This window comes from Eptatretus burgeri, chromosome 3 (assembly GCF_056783735.1).
Source record: "Eptatretus burgeri isolate ZD-2024b chromosome 3, Ebu_testis_v1, whole genome shotgun sequence".
Classification (NCBI taxonomy): domain Eukaryota; kingdom Metazoa; phylum Chordata; class Myxini; order Myxiniformes; family Myxinidae; genus Eptatretus; species Eptatretus burgeri.
In genome coordinates this window covers 119406892-119428634 of record NC_140963.1, presented here as the reverse complement: position 1 = coordinate 119428634, position 21743 = coordinate 119406892, and the positions used below count along the sequence as shown (strand labels likewise).

The window sequence follows — 21743 nt, the reverse complement described above, 5'->3', positions numbered from 1 at the left end:
GCAACCTTCCGCAAATTAAGAAATACATTTGGGTGTGTTCAGTTACCAAGCATCTAGCTAGTGTTTGCCAAGCCAGCCATTCCTTATCAACGGCTTCGAATGGAGTGCTTGTTTGAGTGCTTAAGCCACTTGACGAGCGCTCTACAAGAAACTTGCAATTATTGAGGTCGGACATACGTCACAGTCACGTGACTTCGCTTGGTCACGCGACCCGCCATATTGGCAAAGGGGAAAACAAACGCAGCACCGATCGCAGACTCACGCACATCGCAGTTTTACTTGCACACAAAGCCGAGTGATTTGTTTTTTTTTGTCGATGTATTTCAGATAAATTGTTGATACATTGTGTTCACCCAAGTGTTTGCAATGTCATATCGATATATAGAACATTTGTCAGGTGATGCATTGGCCAGGTATCGAGCCAAAATACAGTTAATTGGCCTTGATTGTTTGTCCTACCATTACCCCGGTGATTCGTGGATCGACAACCCGAAGGAATGGCCGAACGTGCAATACCCGGACGGATACACGTATCTAGTCAAGACATCAGGTATGTACTTAAATTTTAAGCCAAGTTTTAACTGTGTATTATCAAATATTACTGAACTGGAGTGTTAATATATTATTTCAATTATTTATGAACTCCCGAGCCGACGTGGCTAGTTAGTAATAGTTTTAATTGACCTGCCTTGTCTGTACTGTGTGACGGTGAGTCATCTGTGCTAGTTGTGGGTCACTCACTGACCCAGCAAGAATGTCATTGATGTACCGTCGCTTAATTGTTTTTTGTTTTTGCGTGATGTATCGTCGCTTAATTGCCCTGGTACTATTTTAATAACTAACCACAGAATATATTTTTCTTTTTAATCTCAGGAGTGTTTACACATGAGGCAATGAAAAACTACCGATCACTGGAAGCCCACAATTTTTTTGTCTCTGGTTGGGTGCAGACTGTGCTAGACAAAAATGTTGGAGGTAACCATGTCCTTTTCAGAGCTGACATCAATCCATCATGGAGAGTAACCGAAGAACCTCACCATCCTTGGGTCGCAGTAACCACAGACAGTGTCGTCGTAACAGCACACTGTGACTGTATGGCAGGGTGAGTTATAACTTTATTGGAAACAGTGACTCGGTGTATTTGCTCTGATTTAATGGGTTTTTTTTTTTTTACATTCAATGTAATCTCACTTCCTGCTTGATACATAATCATGGTGGAGCATTGATGTATTCATTTCAGAATATAGAAGTTCACGTTCACCGTCCTCAAATGGAGTTTTGAGTCCCCCCGGGGTAATCGTAACTGGTGTCTCTTCATCTTGAGAGTCAGCACCAGCATCATGTCGAAGTGGAGATTCGAGATCTGGCAGGGCTTCTTCATTGACTTGGTCAACTGCAGGGAGTTCTTGCTCATGATACTCTTTGCTGAGGTCTTTTCATGCTGATGGTGCAGCTTCACCTGGAGGGGAAGGGGGTGGGGGAGAATAAAAATTAGAAAGAAGTGATTAATACATGTATCTGGGTATGTGATTACAGTGGGTGTATCCCAAACAGCGAATACACTCAGCATATCATACACAGCCAAAAGAAATATTGATACTATAATTTGATAGATACTTTTCAATTCATTTTAGCATTCTTGCTTCACTTACCTCTGTCTTTCATCATTATCGTTGTAATAATAAGCGAGAAGGCCTGGTGTTGAACTTGGTTCAAAACATTAAGGTCACTTCAGTTTATAATGTCCGTGCAACATTGTCATTGTAACATTAATTCACTGATCTGACATTGCTTTCGTTGTTTTTGCTGATGTTTACTCACCTCTCATATCCTTTCTTTGCTGGGCACGGAGGAATCGATCGAGTTTCCTCTTTCTGGGAGAAGCCGATTGGATGATGTGGGGGAATATGGATGGTACATAGTCTGGGTGGTCCTTTGCATTGTTTTTCTTTCCTGGATAACGATGATAATTCAGAGATGGAAATGTAACTTACAACAGAATCATTAAAAAAAAACATGTCAAAACGTTAACATGTGCTGTTCTTGAATATGTTGTGAACATGGAATATTAAAACAAGTTACAGCAAAAATATTAACACCCAAAACCGCCCACCCCCACACACACACACACACACACACACACACACACACACACACACACACACACACACACACACACACACACACACACACCCACCCACACCCACACACACACACCCACACACACACACACACACACACACACACACACACACGCACGCACTAAATAAATCAACAAAATAAATTGCAGCCGGGCAAGACCAAGCAAACACAAAACCGTCCATACGGGACTGTTTAACTTTTCGACCACACATGACATTTAACTACCCACTAACCTTTATTAATGAATCATAAAAACAATCATGGTATTTATAAACTCACTGGTTGTCCATTATTTCTGGTTATTTCCATTTTATAACACATATACAGCACTAACCTGATACAAAGCGCGCTGAACAAACGTAGGTGCAATCGGACTTCGGCTCCCAAAGCTTCCCCACGGCATCTTGCGTGCCACGATTGATGGCTCTAAGCCACAGAAGTCTCCTCTCTGGTTCAGTAGCTCGACTTGTTATGAGATAAAAGGAGAGTTCTGAATTTCTTGCCTTGTTATTAGTACAACTGAAAATACAGCAACATTTCGGCATTGTTGCATATAAATGTGTAATAAAGGCTACGAAAGAAACAAACTTGTAACAGGTACGAGTCGAGTGCCGTGCGATAGTGCTAGCGGGGCATTCCATGTCAAGTGTACACATTTTTCAGCGAAATTTTGACACATCGTCACAGATTTCACTCTTTTTTGTGCAAGTGCTTGTATCCACGGTAAAACATTATGTGTCAACTTTCAGACTTGGGGCCCATTTTAGGGATCCCCCAAATTTGGGCACCCCCAGCTGCCCCACAATCTTCCAGTGGCCATATCACAGGTTGTAGTGGTCCGATTTGGATGATCTTGGTATCAAAATGATCGTAAAAGCGAGATCTTTCGAATCGCGTAAAGTAAAATCACTCCGAAGCAGTAATTCAAAAAGTTATAGTTTGGGGCGCCCTTTGACCTTGGGCCCCCGCCCCCCAGCCAAACGGATGATCCCGAGTTTTTTAATGTGAGAATACCCCTTCATATACTCCAACACCTCAGCATAAATGAAAATGGGATCTCAATGGGTTCAAGTGTGATGATGGTTTTATTGTTCGGGGTCCACATATCACTAATTCTTGATTCGACATTGGGCGACGTTTGCCGTCATCGTTCCAATGACGTCACCAGCTGGCAGGTGACATTATGTCTGAAATTGACAATCATCATCTCTGGACTAATATATATATATATATATATATATATATATATATATATATATATATATATATATATATATATATATATATATATATATATATATATATATATATTTTGCATCATTTGCGAAAAATTATTCTGCCTATTGTGTCGATTGATTTTGAAGTGTACATTGAAAACCATCATCGAATTAAGTTATAAATGAGCTAATCTCAGTTTTTGCATATTTTGCAGTAAGCATGGCGACTGAAGATCGAAAGGAGTTCCGAAAATACTGTTGCGATCCGTTAAGCTGCCATAAAACGAAACAACGAAAAGATCTTCGCAATGTGTCAAATGATATGTGGATGAAATTTTCTTCAAAGGTGAAAAATAGATGACAGACTTTGTACTTCGTGCAGAAAATAACTTTTTCAGTTGTCACCAGAGCGGATTGAAGAATCATCTTCGACCAGTTCGAAATGATCATCAGAAGGTACTATCGAAGGCATTGCAGAATCTATTTCGACAGATGAGGACGAGGAGGTTTTTGAGCGAGAAGCAGAAGTTGACCTATTAAACCAGTCGTTATCGATGATAGGCGAAAGCCCATTCGACAAACGAAAGGCGGAAAGGAACCCAGGGTACGTTCCTGAAAAGCGAAGTAAAGTGGAAGATTCAGTGCGAAAGAAATTAGAACTAGTTGCTGGACCAAGCACTGCGGAGAAAACATAAAATACAGCGTCAAAATGTGATGAAAACTGCATGCCAGAGGTGATCAAAAGCCTGAAAGAAAAATACGTTGTTTCGAGCCGTTCAGAGCAAATACGTACACTGACAATATTTGCTAGGAGTATGAGCATCAGAGGGATGATGAGTGAATTCAGTTGCTCCCAAAGAATGGCTGTGCAAGCCAAAAATTTAGAGAAAGAAAATGGTATGCTATCGTCTCCAAATCCCAAACAGGGTAAAATATTGCCTGACGAAGTGAAATCCGCCGTAACCGAATTTTACCGAAGTGATGAAGTCAGCCGAATAATGCCAGGAAAAAAGGATTGTGTGGTGGTCAGGAATGAACATGGAAAAGACAAAATTCAAAAGCACCTGGGACTAAACAATCTCAAGGAACTGTTTCAGAAATTCAAGGAGAAGAACCCTGGCTTGAAAGTTGGATTCGCGAAGTTCGCCATGCTCCGTCCCTCGGAGTGTGTCCTGGCCGGTTCAGGTGGTACACACAGTGTATGTGTATGGACGATAAATCAAAATGTGAAACTCATGATGTTTGGTTCCAAAATGCCACAGATAGCCGAACTTCCAAGCTATCATCATGTGATTGCACGCATAGTTTGTAACCCAGCACAACCGGCATGTTATTTCAGATCTTGTGAAAGTTGCCCATCAATTGAAGACTTCAAAACCGAGCTACTGAGTGCATATGAACTGGAGGATATTGATGAAATTCAGTTTAAACGGTGCACATCCACCGATAGATCTGAACCTGCCTTTGGAACCGATAGATCCATGGTTCTGTCTTTGGAAGAATTCAGAAATCAATTCTGTGAACGTGCGGTGAAATTAGTGAGACACGACTTCATTGCCAAGGCCCAATCTCAGGTTCTGAAAAATAAGAAAGACGAAATCGGTGAAGTAGAATTTGTCATTATTGGAGACTTCTCAGAGAACTATTCGTTTGTCGTACAGGATGCGGCCCAAGGATTCCATTGGAACTGCTCTCAAGCGACAATTCATCCCTGGGTTTACTATTTCAAATCGGACGATGGCAAATTAAACCACGATTCGTTCACGATTATATCAGAATACAATACTCACGACGTTGTCTCAGTCCACCTCTTCCAAAGAATGCTCATTGAACACTTGAAATCTAGCTTTGGAAATGTAAAGAAACGTTACTATTTCTCAGACGGTTGTGCTGCCCAATATAACAATTGCAAAGCCTTCATAAACCTATGTCGTCACAAATCAAAGTATGGTATTGACGCAGAATGGCATTTTTTTGCCACAAGTCATGGCAAGGGCACTTCAGATGGTGTGGGAGGTACAGTCAAACAAGAAGCAACACGCGAGAGCCTGCGTAGACCATACGACAGTCAAATTATTTCTCCAAAAGATCTTTTCGCCTTTGCTGAAAATGGTTTGAATGATATGAAGTTTGGTTACGGGATCCAAGAGGCGTATGGCGAGGAAGAACGAAATCTGGAAGAAAGGTTAAAAACGGCCAAAACCATAGCTGGAACTCAAAAACTTCATGTTTTCATCCCTATTTCTGAAACTGCCCTTCAAGTATGCGAATTCAGCCTTAGCGAGGAACACCGTATCGAGTGAGCTATTTCAAAATCTACACCAACTTTTAACGGGAAACTCTCAGGTTATGTCACAGTGCACTATCATGGAAAATGGTGGCTTGCCTGCATCATGGAAGCCTTTCAGGACACTCATGAAGTGCAAGTGAATTTTCTTCATCCAAATGGGCCCGCAAATAGTTTCTTTTTTCCTGACATTGAAGATCACTGCATTTTAGACATTTCTGATATACTTCTTTCTGTAGAACCAAAAACTGCGACAGGAAGAACCTACACAATCAGTTAAAAAGAAACACAGCTGTCAAATAAAACATTGGTTGGCAAAAACAATCTTGACTATAATATGCAAGGAAAAACTCTTACTCGTACTAGTATCGCTTCCAGTTCCTGCATGTACATGTGGAAAATTTATGTACAATATACTGATATAGTGTATTGGAAATCTTGTGTTCAAATATTGTGCTATGTATTGTGGCGTATTGTGTGTCCAGCACCCGAGTCCCCGAACAATAAAACCATCATCACACTTGAACCCATTGAGATCCCATTTTCATTTATGCTGAGGTGTTGGAGTATATGAAGGGGTATTCTCACACGAAAAAAATCAGGACCATCGGTTTGGCTGGGGAACGGGGGCCCAAGGTCAAAGGGCGCCCCAAACTCTAACTTTTTGAACTACTGTTTCGGAGTGATTTTACTTTCCGCGATTCGAAAGATCTCGCTTTTACGAGCATTTTGATATCAAGATCAGCCAAATCGGACCACTACAACCTGTGATATGGCCTCAGGAAGATTGTGGGGCAGCTGGGGATGCCCAAATTTGGGGGGGGGGGGCTAAAATGGGCCCTAATGGGCCCACAGGTCTAAAAGTTGGTATTTTGACTTTTTTCACCCAAGTGAATAAATGACCAACATATGGGGAGAAAATGAGGTATTAGTGTCGGGAGGGTGTGTACACTTGACATGGAATGCCCTGAGCGCTACATACACCGCTGCAACGCATCGCAGGGTGATCCGAGCGAACGAGGTACTTTTTTTTCCCCTTCGCCATCGTTGCTATGCGGACATTGCATTGTGGGTCAGCGAAGTTCCCAGATATCCGACCCCGAGAATGCTGACACGATGCATGAGGAGTACAACTTTTATAATAAAATTATTATTTTCAGTTGCTCGTTCAGGTTCCGTATTAGCGAACGCAGTGAGCTTCATACTTAACGTGTGCACGTGAGAGAATAGGAAACAACAACAACAACACAATACCCCTGCCTATTTGGAATCCGTGTCGTCAGCTATGACCTTTTGCTTCCATTGTTGTTAAACGCTGTGCGGTGTATAAACACGATCGGGTTTTATTTCTATCTTGTGAATATTACTTAACGTGTGCACATGAGAGAATAGGAAACAACAAAAACAACACAATACCCTGGCAATTGTGAATCCGTGTCGTTGGCTATGACCATTTTGCTTCCGTTTATTTTTTGCTTCTGTTTTTTTTTTTGTTTCCGGTTTTTGTCATGGGGAATGATGCATGCCGGGAGATAAAGGCATCGGAAACATGAAATACCCAAATAATATCAGACATGGTGTATATTTCCTCCACTGATTTTAATAAAGATATCTCCCGCATCATCAAAAAATAATTTTTAATCGTGATTTACATTATTTGTTCGCTGATCCCGAATCCAGGCCGAAGTAACCGGAAATTGCATCAAAATCATCAGCTGTGCGACACTTACATGTACCACGGTATAGTTGGCAAGTATACAGTTGTGAAGAAGTTTTATGTAAAGTCAGAAGCGAATGTAAGAAGAATTCTACGTTCGCTTCTCGGCTTTGCCTATTCCATATTAAAATTATGTCGACTTAAAACTGCTGGAGTATTTACTCCAGTTGTGTTGTTAATTTTTTAGTCATAAAGGTGTGATTGGGTATACTATAGATCAAATTAATTATTTGTGCATTTCTATAACCGTGATAACACTACTGCATATTATCTCAACATTACCTTCACAACAACTACACCGCCTCGAACAGGATCTCATCTAAAAAAAATTAATATGACCTCAACATTACCTTCACAACAACAACTACACCACCTAGAACAGGATCTCATCCAAAAAAATTAATATTACCTCAACATTACCTTCACAACGACAACTACACCGCCTCGAACAGGATCTCATCTAAAAAAAATTAATATGACCTCAACATTACCTTCACAACAACAACTACACCACCTAGAACAGGATCTCATCCAAAAAATTAATATTACCTCAACATTACCTTCACAACAACAACTACACCACCTAGAACAGGATCTCATCCAAAAAAATTAATATTACCTCAACATTACCTTCACAAAAACATCTACACCCCCTCGAACAGGATCTCATCTGAAAAAATTAATATGACCTCAACATTACCTTCACAATAACTACACCGCCTAGAACAGGATCTCATCCAAAAAAATTAATATTACCTCAACATTACCTTCACAACGACAACTACACCGCCGAGAACAGGATCTCATCTAAAAAAATTAATATTACCTCAACATTACCTTCACAACAACAACTACACCACCTAGAACAGGATCTCATCCAAAAAAATTAATATGACCTCAACATTACCTTCACAACAACAACGACACCGCCTAGAACAGGATCTCATCTGAAAAAATTAATATGACCTCAACATTACCTTCACAACAACAACTACACCGCCTAGAACAGGATCTCATCCAAAAAAATTAATATTACCTCAACATTACCTTCACAACGACAACGACACCGCCGAGAACAGGATCTCATCTGAAAAAATTAATATTACCTCAACATTACCTTCACAACAACAACTACACCGCCGAGAACAGGATCTCATCTGAAAAAATTAATATTACCTCAACATTACCTTCACAACAACAACTACACCGCCTAGAACAGGATCTCATCTGAAAAAAAAAATTCTCAACATCACCTTCACGACAACTACACCGCCTAGAACAGGATCTCATCTGAAAAAATTAATATTACCTCAACATTACCTTCACAACAACAACTACACCGCCTAGAACAGGATCTCATCTGAAAAAAAAAATTCTCAACATCACCTTCACGACAACTACACCGCCTAGAACAGGATCTCATCCAAAAAAATTAATATTATCTCAACATTTTCCCTCAACATTTCCTTCACAACGACAACTACACCGCCTCGAACAGGATCTCATCCAAAAGTGCCAGATGAGTTCGACCTCTTCCACCATGGGTTCATACTTGCTTTGTCGTACCGGGCATTTCATGAACACTGTTCCGGGATGGGTTAGCCAGTTGGGCACCGATTGGTCGTCAACATAACGTCGTTGGTGAGTAAACATTCGTCCGTGAGGAGTTGCATTGGTGGACGTACAGAGCAAAGAGCGTATGGAATTCAGAGCGTCGAGAAGGGTAACCTCCCACTGCTCGGGCCCCAGCCCTCTCGATTTCAGCGCCAGAGTTACGGCTTTCCAAATGACTCCGTTATACCGTTCCACCTGCCCATTACCCTGTGGGTTGTAACCCGTCGTTCGACTAGTTGCTATGCCGTGCTCTAATAGGAATTGTTTTAGCCCGGCCGACATGAAACACGGCCCTCTGTCTGAATGTATGTACGAAGGTTTCCCAAACATAGCGAAGAGGTCAGACAGACATTTCACGACAGTGCCCGAGGTCATATCCGAGCACGGAAACGCGAAAGGGAACCTTGAATATTCATCAACAACAGTGAATATGTATCTGTTGTCTGTCTCGGTCGACAGGGGCCCTTTGAAGTCAATGTTTAGTCTCTCGAAGAGAGAAGTGGCCTTGATCAATCTGCCAGAAGCCGTGCCATAGAATCTGGGTTTGAGTTCAGCACAAACAGGGCATGAAGCATTCATTTGTTTAATATCTTCGATAGAATAGGGAAGGTTTTGTCTGCGCACGAAATGTGCCATTCTGGTTACCCCTGGGTGGCAAAGAGACACATGGAGGTCTTGCAAAGCCCGACTGATTGTCGCCGAGCAGTAGACCCGAGAGAAGGTATCTGCAGCAGGGTTTTCCCTCCCGGGCCGGTAAACAATGTCGTAACTATAGCAGGCTAGGTCTATCCGCCATCTCATAATTTTTTCATTCTTAATTTTCCCGTTATTTTTCCCATCAAACATGAATGCCACGGATCGTTGGTCCGTAACGAGCGTGAAATGGTTTCCCAGTCAATAGTGTCTCCATTTACGTAGGGCTTCGACAATGGCGTACGCTTCCTTCTCTATTGCTGAGTGTCTCTGCTCGCTTCCAGAGAGAGTTCTCGAGAAGAACGCGACGGGTCGCCCAGACTGGTTAAGCGTAGCAGCTATCGTGTGATCAGAAGCATCTGTTTCCACCACGAAGGGCACCGAGCTATCGATCGATAATACCACGGAATTAGTGATATCATCTTTGAGGCTGTGGAAAGCTTTTACAACAGCGGCATCTGGTGGGAAGTTTTTGCAATGCACTAGGGGATGTATTTTCTCGGAGTATTGGGAAATCCATCTCGCGTAGTAAGCGAACATTCCGATCACCCGGCGCATTGTCTGCAGGTCCTGAGGTGGGGGTAGCTCACGAAGTGGGCGCAATCATTCAGGATCAGGCTTAATCTTGCCGTCAGCTATTGTGTAGCTGAGAAGGTCAATTGACCTTGCCGAGAATACGCATTTCTCGTAGTTGAGGGTCAGATTATATTTTCTAGCAATGCTCAAGAATCTGTCCAGATTCATATCATGTTCCCCCTGATCCCTACCGCACACTGTGACATTGTCCACGTAAACAAAAGTGTCTTTGAGGTTTTCATCTGAGATGATGTCGTCCATAACCCGTTGGAAGCAAGCTACTCCATTCGTGACACCGAAAGGTATTCTCCTGAATTGGTAGAGGCGTCTACCTGCCTGGAACGCGGTGTAAGGTTTGTCTTCCTCTCGGATGGGAATTTGATGATAGGCGCTTCGCAAATCGATGGTGCTGAATATCTTATAATTGGCCACGCGTTCGACCATCTCGTCTATGCGCGGCAAAGGGTAGGCATCGAGTTGGGTGAAACGAATGACCGTTTGGGAATAATCAACAACCATTCGTTTCTTATGATTCTGATTGGCGGTGACCAACACCTGTGCGCGCCATGGCGAATCGCTCGGTTCTATAATTCCTTCTTCCAGTAATCGCTTGGTCTCTGAAGCGATGAAGTTCGTATCAGCAGTCGTATATCGCCGCGATTTGATCGCTATCGGTTTACAGACTGGCGACAAGTTAGCAAACAGCTGGGGGGACGTTACCTCTGCGGTGGTCAAAGCATTTAAAATTAGACGAGGTTTGCTTCCTCCAAAGGGTATTTCGACGCTCGTGTGCTGCTTGAGGACATGATGACCCAGAATTACGTCTGCGCATAAATCACGAAGCACCAGTACCCTTACATCCCGATGCGTGTACCCTTTTACGTCCAATTCAACATTGCAGTACCCTCGTACGCGGGACTGTAGTGATGTGGCGGCCATGCATACCGTATTGTCAGTCGGGTGGATTACCCATTTCCTGCCCTTCACTAGCGAGCTGTTGACGAAACTCTCAGAGCTACCGGTATCAATCAGTGCCTCAGCCATATGCCCGTTAATTCGTACGTTGATGATAACCTTGGATAGATTCCCCGGTGAGGCTGCTGTTACTTTCTTTTGTGAGTCGAGAGCCGCAGAAGTGGGTTTATTTCTCCTTTGAGTAGATTTACATACCCTGGCATAATGCCCTTTCTTGTCACAATTCATGCATGTGGCATCTCTGGCGGGGCATTTGTGGTGAGGGTGTCTTTTGTACCCACAAAAGAAGCATTTACCAACCGGAGTAGTTGCTGAGGAGTTTGACGAGGTCTGGGTATCCGACTCCTCGGGTTTTTCTCCATCCCCTGTGTCAGGCTGTGTCTGTGTCTGTGGGGTTCCTTGAGTTTCCACCATAGCGGCGTTCATTAGCAGCATCGGTGTCCCAAATGACTCAGATTGCTGCTGAGCCGTATCCATCGCTCGAGCCTGGTCGACTACCTTTTCAAGAGTGGGTTGCGCTTTCTCTAGTAAGCGTTGCCGTATGTGGGCTGACCTGAGTCCTTGGATAAATGCCTCTCTGGTCGCTTCATTTCGGTGTTCCTCGGCGTTTACGGCCCGGAAGCTGCCGTCTTTTCCCAGCTGTCTCAGAGCTTGCAGGAACTGATCGATGGTCTCCCCGGCTGCTTGCTTGCATGTGTTGAGAAGATGTCGTATGTACACCTCGTTCTTGCGCTTCACGTAGAGCGCCTGCAGCACGTCGATCGCTGCTTCATAGGAGTCACACTCCGAGAAGAGCCTGTATACGCTGGGCGAGACATGATTCACAAGGGCGGCCAATTTGTCGGCTCCCTCTTCGATGATGGTCAGATAGTGTGAGAAGGAACGGAACCAATGCGACCATTTCATTTCTGAGTCAGTCGCGTTTGGGTCTGCGTCGAACCTCTCTGGTTTGTAGATCTTGTCCATCGTTGGTTGAGAGAGCCGAGAAAACCAAATGGAATAAATTGAAATGAAAGCGAGAGAAGAACCTTCAGAGTGTAGGCTTTATTCCATTTGATTGAAGCCGCTTCTACGGGCACACCAGGGAATACAGGTTCAGCAAGGAGTACATAAGCAGTAAGGTATACACGCGCAACTAATCACCGCAAAATAAATCAGTATAAGCACGGAGTCCGATATACTCTCAATTCTCACCATTCAACGAGCACCAAGTGAACCGCCGCCGTAAACGACAATGCCCCTGGGACAATCCCCCCGACCGAGCGGAACCTTATCTTTATCTATTCCGTGCTCGAGCCGCGCGACATGTGATCACACGTCACGACCTTCAATTCACCACAAAATTAACAACACAACTGGAGTAAATACTCCAGCAGCTTTTAGTCGACATAATTTTAATATGGAATAGGCAAAGCCTAGAAGCGAACGTAGAATTCTTCTAACATTCGCTTCTGACTTTACATAAAACTTTACATAAACATGACCATTTTGCTTCCGTTTTTGTTTCTGGTTTTTTTTTGTTTCCGGTTTTGTCATTTGGGAATGATGCATGCCGGGAGATAATGACCGGAAGTGTTTATTTATTTATTCAATTATTTTTTTTCGCAAAGTTAAGTTTATACTTCCGAAAGTGATTTTTTTTCATGACAGGAAGTGTTTATTTTGCATTTAACATTACCGGGAGTGATTTTGAAACTATTTCCGGAACTTTTAATTTATTTTATTCTTAACCAGAAGTGATCGTTTATTTATTCAATTATTGTTTTCCCAAAGTTAATTTTAATAAAGATATCTCCCGCATCATCAAAAAATATTTTTTAATCGTGATTTACATTATTCGATCGCTCATCCCGAATCCAGGCCGAAGTAACCGGAAATTGCGTCAAAATCATCAGCTGTGCGACACTTACATGTACCACGGTATAGTTGGCAAGTATATAGTTGTGCACATTTTATAGGTAAAGTCAGAAGCGAATGTAAGAATAATTCTGCGTTCGTTTCTCGGCTTTGCCTATTCCATATTATCTGGTTTTCGAGAAGCGTAATACTGAGAGGAAGAAGAACCTTGTTTGCGTGAAGAAGAAGAATCCTCCAGTGGATTGTGATAAGTGCGTGCGGGAAGGACTCCTGCGGCCATTTTGTGCAGCGTCGGAATGGCGAATAACGAGGTAGCAGCGGCAGCATCTGGAGAAGCGAAAAAAATCGCCGATTTGCGCGTCATCGATCTCAAATCGGAGCTGAAGAAACGTAATCTCGATGTCATCGGTGTGAAAAGTGTGTTGGTGGATCGTCTGAGGAAGGTAAGTCGACGTCGTGACGAAGCGTGTACCGGCCGAGAATGCCGCCATTTGGGGCTTTGATTTTTTAACTCGGCCTAGGTTGACTTGCCGAATCCCCTCACGAATCCCTGCAGATTCCCCTGTTAATCGTTGGTTATTCGCTTCGTTTTATCGAAAATTTCGAGTCCTTCACTCGCCTGGCGCGATCTGAGAGGGTTCTGTGTGGGTTTTGGAGGGTTTTGTGTGGGTTTTGGCGGGGGTTTTGTTTTATCCTATTCGAACGTTAAATGGTCGCTTTCTTCTTTTTTCATCACAGCTCGCCTTTCCGTGCGATTTTTTTTTTGTTTAAATTTTTTAATGTTTCCCAGGCTGTAGAGGAGGAAGGTGCTGATCCGGACGAGTTCGAGGTGCAAATGGAAGCTACCCCAAAGAAGACCATGAAGAAAACCCCGAGAAGTACTCCGACCTCTGGTACAGACAACGATTGTGACACCATTTGGTGGGATGGAAGCTGAGGTTTATTTAGTTTCTCTGTTCGATTCGCGTAACTAACTTAAATTTATGAAATTCTTTCAATTATTAGATACATTGTAATTGTTGCAATTGCTGGAGGGGGGGTTGAGGTTTCCAATTGGGAGGGGGGGTTGAGGTTTCCAATTGGGGGAGGGGGGTTGAGGTTTCCAATTGGGGGAGGCGGGGGCTTGAGGTTTCCAATTGGGGGAGGCGGGGGGGTTGAGGTTTCCAATTGGGGGAGGCGGGGGGTTGAGGTTTCCAATTGGGGGAGGCGGGTGGGTTGAGGTTTCCAATTGGGGGAGGGTGGGTTGAGGTTTCCAATTGGGGGAGGAGGGGGTTGAGGTTTCCAATTGGGGGAGGGAGGGGTTGAGGTTTCCAATTGGGGGAGGGGGGTTGAGGTTTCCAATTGGGGGAGGGGGGTTGAGGTTTCCAATTGGGGGAGGGGGTTGAGGTTTCCAATTGGGGGAGGGGGTTGAGGTTTCCAATTGCGGGGAGGGGGATTGAGGTTTCTAATTGAGGGGAGGGGGTTGAGGTTTCTAATTGAGGGGAGGGGGGTTGAGGTTTCTAATTGAGGGGAGGGGGTTGAGGTTTCTAATTGAGGGGAGGGGGTTGAGGTTTCTAATTGAGGGGAGGGGGTTTGAGGTTTCTAATTGAGGGGAGGGGGGTTGAGGTTTCTAATTGAGGGGAGTAGGGGTTGAGGTTTCTAATTGAGGGGAGGGGGGTTGATGTTTCTAATTGAGGGGAAGGGGGTTGAGGTTTCTAATTGAGGGGAGGGGGGTTGAGGTTTCTAATTGAGGGGAGGAGGGTTGAGGTTTCTAATTGAGGGGAGGGGGTTGATGTTTCTAATTGAGGGGGTTGAGGTTTCTAATTGAGGGGAGGGGGATTGAGGTTTCTAATTGAGGAGAGGGGGTTGAGGTTTCTAATTGAGGAGAGGGGGTTGAGGTTTCTAATTGAGGAGAGGGGGGTTGAGGTTTCTAATTGAGGGGAGGGGGTTGAGGTTTCTAATTGAGGGGAGGGGGTTGAGGTTTCTAATTGAGGGGAGGAGGGTTGAGGTTTCTAATTGAGGGGAGGGGGTTGAGGTTTCTAATTGAGGGGAGGGGGATTGAGGTTTCTAATTGAGGAGAGGGGGTTGAGGTTTCTAATTGAGGAGAGGGGGGTTGAGGTTTCTAATTGAGGGGAGGGGGTTGAGGTTTCTAATTGAGGGGAGGGGGTTGAGGTTTCTAATTGAGGGGAGGGGGTTGAGGTTTCTAATTGAGGGGAGGGGGTTGAGGTTTCTAATTGAGGGGAGGGGGTTGAGGTTTCTAATTGAGGGGAGGGGGGTTGAGGTTTCTAATTGAGGGGAGGGGGTTGAGGTTTATAATTGAGGGGAGGGGTTGAGGTTTCTAATTGAGGGGGTTGAGGTTTCTAATTGAGGGGAGGGGGGTTGAGGTTTCTAATTGAGGGGAGGGGGGCTTGAGGTTTATAATTGAGGGGAGGGGGGTTGAGGTTTCTAATTGAGGGGGTTGAGGTTTCTAATTGAGGGGAGGGGGGATTGAGGTTTCTAATTGAGGAGAGGGGGTTGAGGTTTCTAATTGAGGAGAGGGGGGTTGAGGTTTCTAATTGAGGGGAGGGGGGTTGAGGTTTCTAATTGAGGGGAGGGGGTTGAGGTTTCTAATTGAGGGGAGGGGGTTGAGGTTTCTAATTGAGGGGAGGGGGGCTTGAGGTTTATAATTGAGGGGAGGGGGGTTGAGGTTTCTAATTGAGGGAGGGGGCTTGAGGTTTATAATTGAGGGGAGGGGGTTGAGGTTTCTAATTGAGGGGAGGGGGTTTGAGGTTTCTAATTGAGGGAAGGGGGTTGAGGTTTCTAATTGAGGGAAGGGGGTTGAGGTTTCTAATTGAGGGAGGGGGTTGAGGTTTCTAATTGAGGGGAGGGGGGTTGAGGTTTCTAATTTAGGGGAGGGGGTGGAGGTGGGTTGTTGCTCTTCGATCCGTTGTATGTTCAAGCTCTTCCACAAGCCTTGACTTTTTATGCAAAATTTTAAATATTATAATTAATCTTGTTCTTTATATATTGTCCGTAATGAAGGCTACAAGCTGAATTGACAAAATGAGGGCCAAATTTGGCTAAACACAAATTTATGAAATTAAAAGTGTCGCAGTGTCGGTCAGCTCATTGAAAAATCTTTAAAATGATGATTGTAAAAGCAATTGCTGTATTAATGGCCATATAAAGGCCGTTAAAGGTCAATAGTTCATATAAATACAGTAGATGCAAGTGTGATGTTTTATAAGTGACGCCAACAAGATGAGAAAATGCATCCTGACAGCTGTATTGTATCGTCACAAAGATCATCATAATGCTGCGTGATATTTTATCGTTCGGTACACCTCTATGGGACACCGCAGTCAGACAGATGTACACCAATGAATGAGAGAGTGAATTATGTTTGATTAAATAATATGCAAGCCGAGAGTGAGATTGTTACCTCCCCGACCGAAGATGGATGGACGTTATGGTTCCACCCCTGTCTCTGTCTGGGAACAGGATATCTCAAAAAGTTGTGGACAGATTCAGATGAAACTTGGTGGACACGTTGGGTGTGTGACGAGGAATAATTGATTCGATTTTGGTGAAGATCTGTATGCGAGTTTTTTGTTTTTTTAACTTTTAAAATAATTCCTCTCTTTTGAGAGATCATGTCAAAAACGATATACACAGTATAGTATTATATTTCAAAAAGTTGTGGACCGGTCTTGACAAAATTAGGTAGTTGAGTTAGGTGATCAGACCAAGCAGATGAGATTTTGGTTCAGTTCCTTATCCAGATATGGACTATCAGTGGGATGCAAAACGTATACTGTTCAGCTTGGTGGAGGTATGCGCTCGACCGAGTGCTATTCTCGGTACCCTCGCCGAAGGAGAGGTGAGGTTCAGAAGAGTATCATACATATTTCTTTTGGATTTGTCACTGTATTGCGTTTGGGTCTGTCTGTCTGTTTGTTTGTCTAGCTCTGTCTGTTTGTCCGCTCAGAGCTTGTGTTTTTCTTCACAGCCGCTTGTCAGATTAAGACAATTTTCATCATAGGTGCAACTACTCGTGTACAATGTTTCATCATAATTATGACAGGTCACATGGTTTGGCAGCCATATTGGATTTACCTTAAAAACTATAAAAAAAAAAAATCTCCAGAACAGCTGGAGAGATCGAGGGGGAACTTCACATACATTTTCACCAAGCCTTGGGTATACAAGTTGAGGAATAATTGGTAGATCACATGGTTTTGTAGCCATATTGGATTGAAGAAAAATATTAAATGTTTTCTCTGGAACTGATTAATCGATATGAAGCTTCACAATTATGATCCAGTTGTGATGGAGAATACATGTTTTCAATTTCAACTTGATCGGGCACATGGTCTCCAGAATTATTTAATTTTTTTATACGCCCGATACATATATTCGGGCGTATTATGTGATACCGGTCGTCTGTTTGTCCATCCGTCCCTCTGTCCGTCCATTCTTGTCCGCACTCTAAATCCCAACGTTTTCAACTTCCACATTTCACATTTGGTACAAAGGTACAAACTGTGGAGACGGTATGTCGCGACATACGTTCGTCATCTAAAGTGGTTGCCATGGCAACCAGGATGCTGTTTTCCATGTAGTAGCACAATTCTGTATACAGTCATCCCCCGCTATATCGCGGTTCACCTATCGCTCCCCCGGTTCATTGTGGGTTTTCCCTTGGAACGTAACTAATTTTTTCTGCGGATTCCCCCGGTACATCGCGGAAATAATATATAAATTATTTAAGCAATAAATTATAACGCGTGGCGCTTTACCAGTCACCCAATGCACAATACGAAACAAAGTTTCGCTTGTGAACTTCGAATACTTTCTACGTTTTTTTTTTTTTTTTTTTTTTTTTTTCTCCAAGCCCAGTGATGCCGCCCAAATGCTCTGCACCTTCTAAGGCTTCTGGCAAGAAACCGAAGCACCAGACAAAAGTCCTGACGCTCCAGGAGAAGGTTAAGGGGCTTGATCTGCTTCGGGAAGGAAAAAGGTTTGCCGCAGTTGGATGCCATTATGGTTTGAATGAATCGACCATACGCTACATCAAGAAGGACCAAGCCATCATCAGGAGCCTATCAAACCCAATCGTGTTTATACACCGCCCAGCGTTTAATATTCACTCAATATAAATCAAACCCAATAGTGTTAATACACCGCACAGCGTTTAACATTGCAATATAGAAAGCAAACCCAATCGTGTTTATAAAAAAAAAATAGGCATTTTTAGGGGAGGCATCCATTCATCGCGGATTTTCACTTACCGCGGGAGGGTTTGGAACGTAACCCCTGCGATTAAAGGGGATGACTGTATACCTTTTTGTTTTTATCCCCCGCCGTGTGGCAGAAGGGAGATATTGTTGTCGTCCGGCAGTCCGTCCATCCGGCTGGCTGGGCGTCAACATTTATAGCTGTGAGTGTGATAACTCGTAAACTGTTCGCCATATCGATCTGAAATTTTGGTCACATGTACCACCTGAAAAGGAAGAACCCTATTGATTTTGGGCGTGGCCGCATCTAAGATGGCCCACTGGGGCGGCAATCTTGAAAAATATATTTTTTGTAATAAATAGAAAACCGCTTATCCGATTTCAATTATTTTTGGTTACTACGTTCCTCACCCCTGGGGAACTTTTTCCAAAATGGTTTTGGCCCGCTTGGACATCCAATATGGCCGCCAGGCAGCCATGTTGAAAAAAAGACGTTATCGCGATATCGGCTCTAATTTTTTTTTTCTCTTTCAATGGCGGGGGATTCCCCATCCCTGATTATTGTTATTCCGCCGGCCATTTTTTTTGGGGGGGGGGGGGGGTTTCAATTTTAAAATGCATTTTCTCGGGAACAGTAAGTGTGATCCACACAATTTTCACCGGAGTATGTATTTTTTTTTTTGTAGCATACTTTATTGGTAATTATGACGTCATAGGTCACGTGGTACCGGCGCCATCTTTGAAAAACGAAAAAAAATTGGAACTCTGAAATCTCAAACAGTGCAATGGAAAAAATTAAAACTTGGCACATGTGAACAACTCCACATGTGGAACACCTGTGATTTTTCGTGACATCATTGGTGAAGTTGTATCCTGGTGAAAATTTGACGGGGAGAACGCTGCACCAGAAAATTTTGGAATTTCCTGAGCATCATATACACAACTCACCATAGAAAAAAAATTATGACGTCATAGTTTACTTGGTTTAGCAGCCATATTGTTTTGGTAATTTTTTTATTTTTTAATCTTCTTCAGAACGTCTGGACAGATTGAGGCGAAACTTTACATAAACATTCTTCATGGGTCAGGGATATAAATTTGTTAATGAATAAATGATATGTCACATGGTTTGGCAGCCATATTGGATTGAAGAAAAATATTAAATGTTTTCTCTGGAACCACTTAACTTATTGAAGCCAAACTTTTGCAACCTTCATCGACTGCCATGGCTGCATATATGGTAAAAATTATGACATCACAAGTTGCATGGTTTGGTGGCCATCTTGGATAGAATAACGCACCTCATCCTATTAACACGAAACTGCACAAGCATGATCCCCTATGCCATTAGAGGAAGAATCTAAATTGTTGTCATGGGCCACATGGATCGTTAGCCATATTGGATTGAAAATTAAAAAAATCTCAAAATGCTGAACAGATTGAGGCGAAACTTTCCACACATGTTCACCCAGATATGCTTGAACAAGTTTGTTAATTTGTAATTGATAGGTCAAATGGTTTGGCGGCTGTATTGGATTGAAGGGAAAATATTAAATAATGTTTACTCAACCGCTGAATCATTCAATGTGAAACTTCTCAATTATGATCTTGCAGACATGTGGAATGTACGTTTTAAATTTCAACCTCATCTGCCACAAGGTCTGGCAATGAGAATTATTTAATTCTTTGAATCTGAGAGCCATTAGAATTATTATTTGAGGGGTGTTCAGAAGGCTCACTTGGCTGCGCCTGCATGCGTTTGAGGGTACAGGAGTAGCAATTAAATTCATACCGATGATGGCCCCATGAATAATGGTCAACTGTGTACATAAATGGATGGAACGTGGCCTGTTCCTCGGTGCATAACTTGTGAATTCCGTGTCGTCGAGAAACGTGTGGGGCATCATTTGAGTCCGGGAAATCCTGCTTTACCCTCTGCGGTGGTGTCCACATTTATTTCCTTGTGTTCAATCATTTAAACACCAATGCAATTGATACCGACTATGTATTTCGGAAAATGGGCGAATTACTGATGTAATAAATAAATTGAATGCGGTGTATGACTCAGTCCAGAACTCATCGATCCCGTGTTTTATCAAAGCAGGGTTGTATTGTTGTGGTGCCGGGGTTTGGTGGCGAGGACTACCGCGATACTGAGCAGTTGGGCCGTCTCCCCTCCGAACACCCGGAATTGAAGGTCGTCACTCCGGACAACTCCGAAGTAAACGGGTCGCTTAATGGACCGTGGACACCAATATTTCGACCGCGCGGTTCGGGTCTTTTTGTCTGATTACAATTTACCGAAGTAGCCGCGCGGTCGAGCTACCGAGGAAACAACACCCTCGGCCGGCTTCGTCCGAACCGAGTCACTGTTACCGACTCGGATCCGGCGTAACCGAGCGGGAATTACCAAAGCCGCACCGGCCCAAATGACAATTTACAGCACAATCGGCCTCCCTAATTCTCAAACCCGAACCATACTGGGTCAATGAAAGAAAGCACAGACAATGAACTGGAACATTTAACAGTTATTTATTTCCGAGGTAATAGGGAGGGAAACACAGAGCAGACTTAATCACGGATAGAGATGAAGGCAAATGTACAAGGCAATCACTTAAACGATTTCTACTTATCAGACTGGCCACAGACAGACACGCACATCCAAAAAGAAATGGACCTCGTGGGTCTTTATTCGGCCCTTCAGCTCTGGATGGAAGGCGAGCTGAGGGTCAGAGTCTGGCCGGGTACCTGGCCGCTTTGTGCGGTTTTACCGACTCGCACTTGTGGAGCTTGGAGTCCGTGGACGGGAACAGGGATCCCCAGCTCGAGCGCTCCAACACAACCCACCACGGTGGGACTCGAACCCACGACCCAGAATCCAGTGAGCTCACGATCCTGGCTCCCACGTACGACTATCGACAACACGAGCACCATGAAACACCTCTGCCACGACCACCACCACCACGAGCACCAGCACGACCACCGACCACCAAGAAACCCCGAACAAGACCAGACCCCGCTGAGACGGCTCACCACCCTTCTTATCCCTCCCGCAGGTGGGCAGAGGGATCCGCTCTGAGGTAACTCGCCTCTGGATTGGTCGGTGGGCGTCGGGCGATCGGTGTCCTCCCCTCATTGGACAAGGTGAACATTCCATATGGCTGGGGCGGGGTCGGCTCTGAGGTGATCTCACTCCCGATTGGACGAGGGGAACATTCCATCTTGCTGTGGAGGAGTCGGTCCTGAGGTGATCTCACCCCCGATTGGACGAGGGCAACATTCCATCTGGCTGGGGTGGAGTCGGCCTTGAGGTGATCTCACCCCCGACTATGTCCGTGGCCTCGACCACGTGCGTAATGGCGCTGAAGGAGTGGAGAGGGGATTTAATGCAGAAGACTAACTCGAAAGAAACTCGCAGCGTGCACGTGAAATTCCCATTAGACATGAGGGAGGAATTCTAACTATCCACA

General features: G+C 43.9%; 1 protein-coding gene and 2 long non-coding RNA genes across 15 annotated transcripts in view; 2 read left to right on the top strand and 1 right to left on the bottom strand.

The window, feature by feature from the left end:
- The window catches only part of LOC147030837 (uncharacterized), a 14513-nt gene extending 12482 nt beyond the window's left edge, over nucleotides 1-2031 (top strand). For 5 of the 8 annotated variants that reach the window (XR_015056525.1, XR_015056529.1, XR_015056523.1 and 2 more), the window contains 3 exons: nucleotides 496-550; nucleotides 995-1102; nucleotides 1241-2031. This is a non-coding gene — a long non-coding RNA (uncharacterized LOC147030837). Of the gene's footprint in view, nucleotides 1-495; nucleotides 551-873; nucleotides 1103-1240 lie in introns of all 8 variants that reach the window. The other 3 variants (XR_015056530.1, XR_015056526.1, XR_015056527.1) reach the window with 1 other exon arrangement.
- LOC147030836 (uncharacterized) lies at nucleotides 1151-2631 on the bottom strand. The gene is made up of 3 exons (XR_015056531.1): nucleotides 2477-2631; nucleotides 1822-1953; nucleotides 1151-1459 (listed from the first exon to the last, which is right to left on the bottom strand). It is a non-coding gene; the product is annotated as an uncharacterized LOC147030836 (long non-coding RNA).
- A 10567-nt stretch (nucleotides 2632-13198) lies between these two features.
- Nucleotides 13199-21743, top strand: part of SLTM (SAFB like transcription modulator) — a 156222-nt gene continuing 147677 nt past the window's right edge. For 2 of the 6 annotated variants that reach the window (XM_085875349.1, XM_085875348.1), the window contains exons 1-2: nucleotides 13199-13521; nucleotides 13869-13971. In XM_085875349.1, coding sequence (XP_085731475.1) covers nucleotides 13375-13521; nucleotides 13869-13971 — 250 coding nt within the window. In that variant the 5' untranslated portion in view covers nucleotides 13199-13374. The remainder of the gene's footprint in view (nucleotides 13522-13868; nucleotides 13972-21743) is intronic. The other 4 variants (XM_085875345.1, XM_085875344.1, XM_085875346.1 and 1 more) reach the window with 4 other exon arrangements.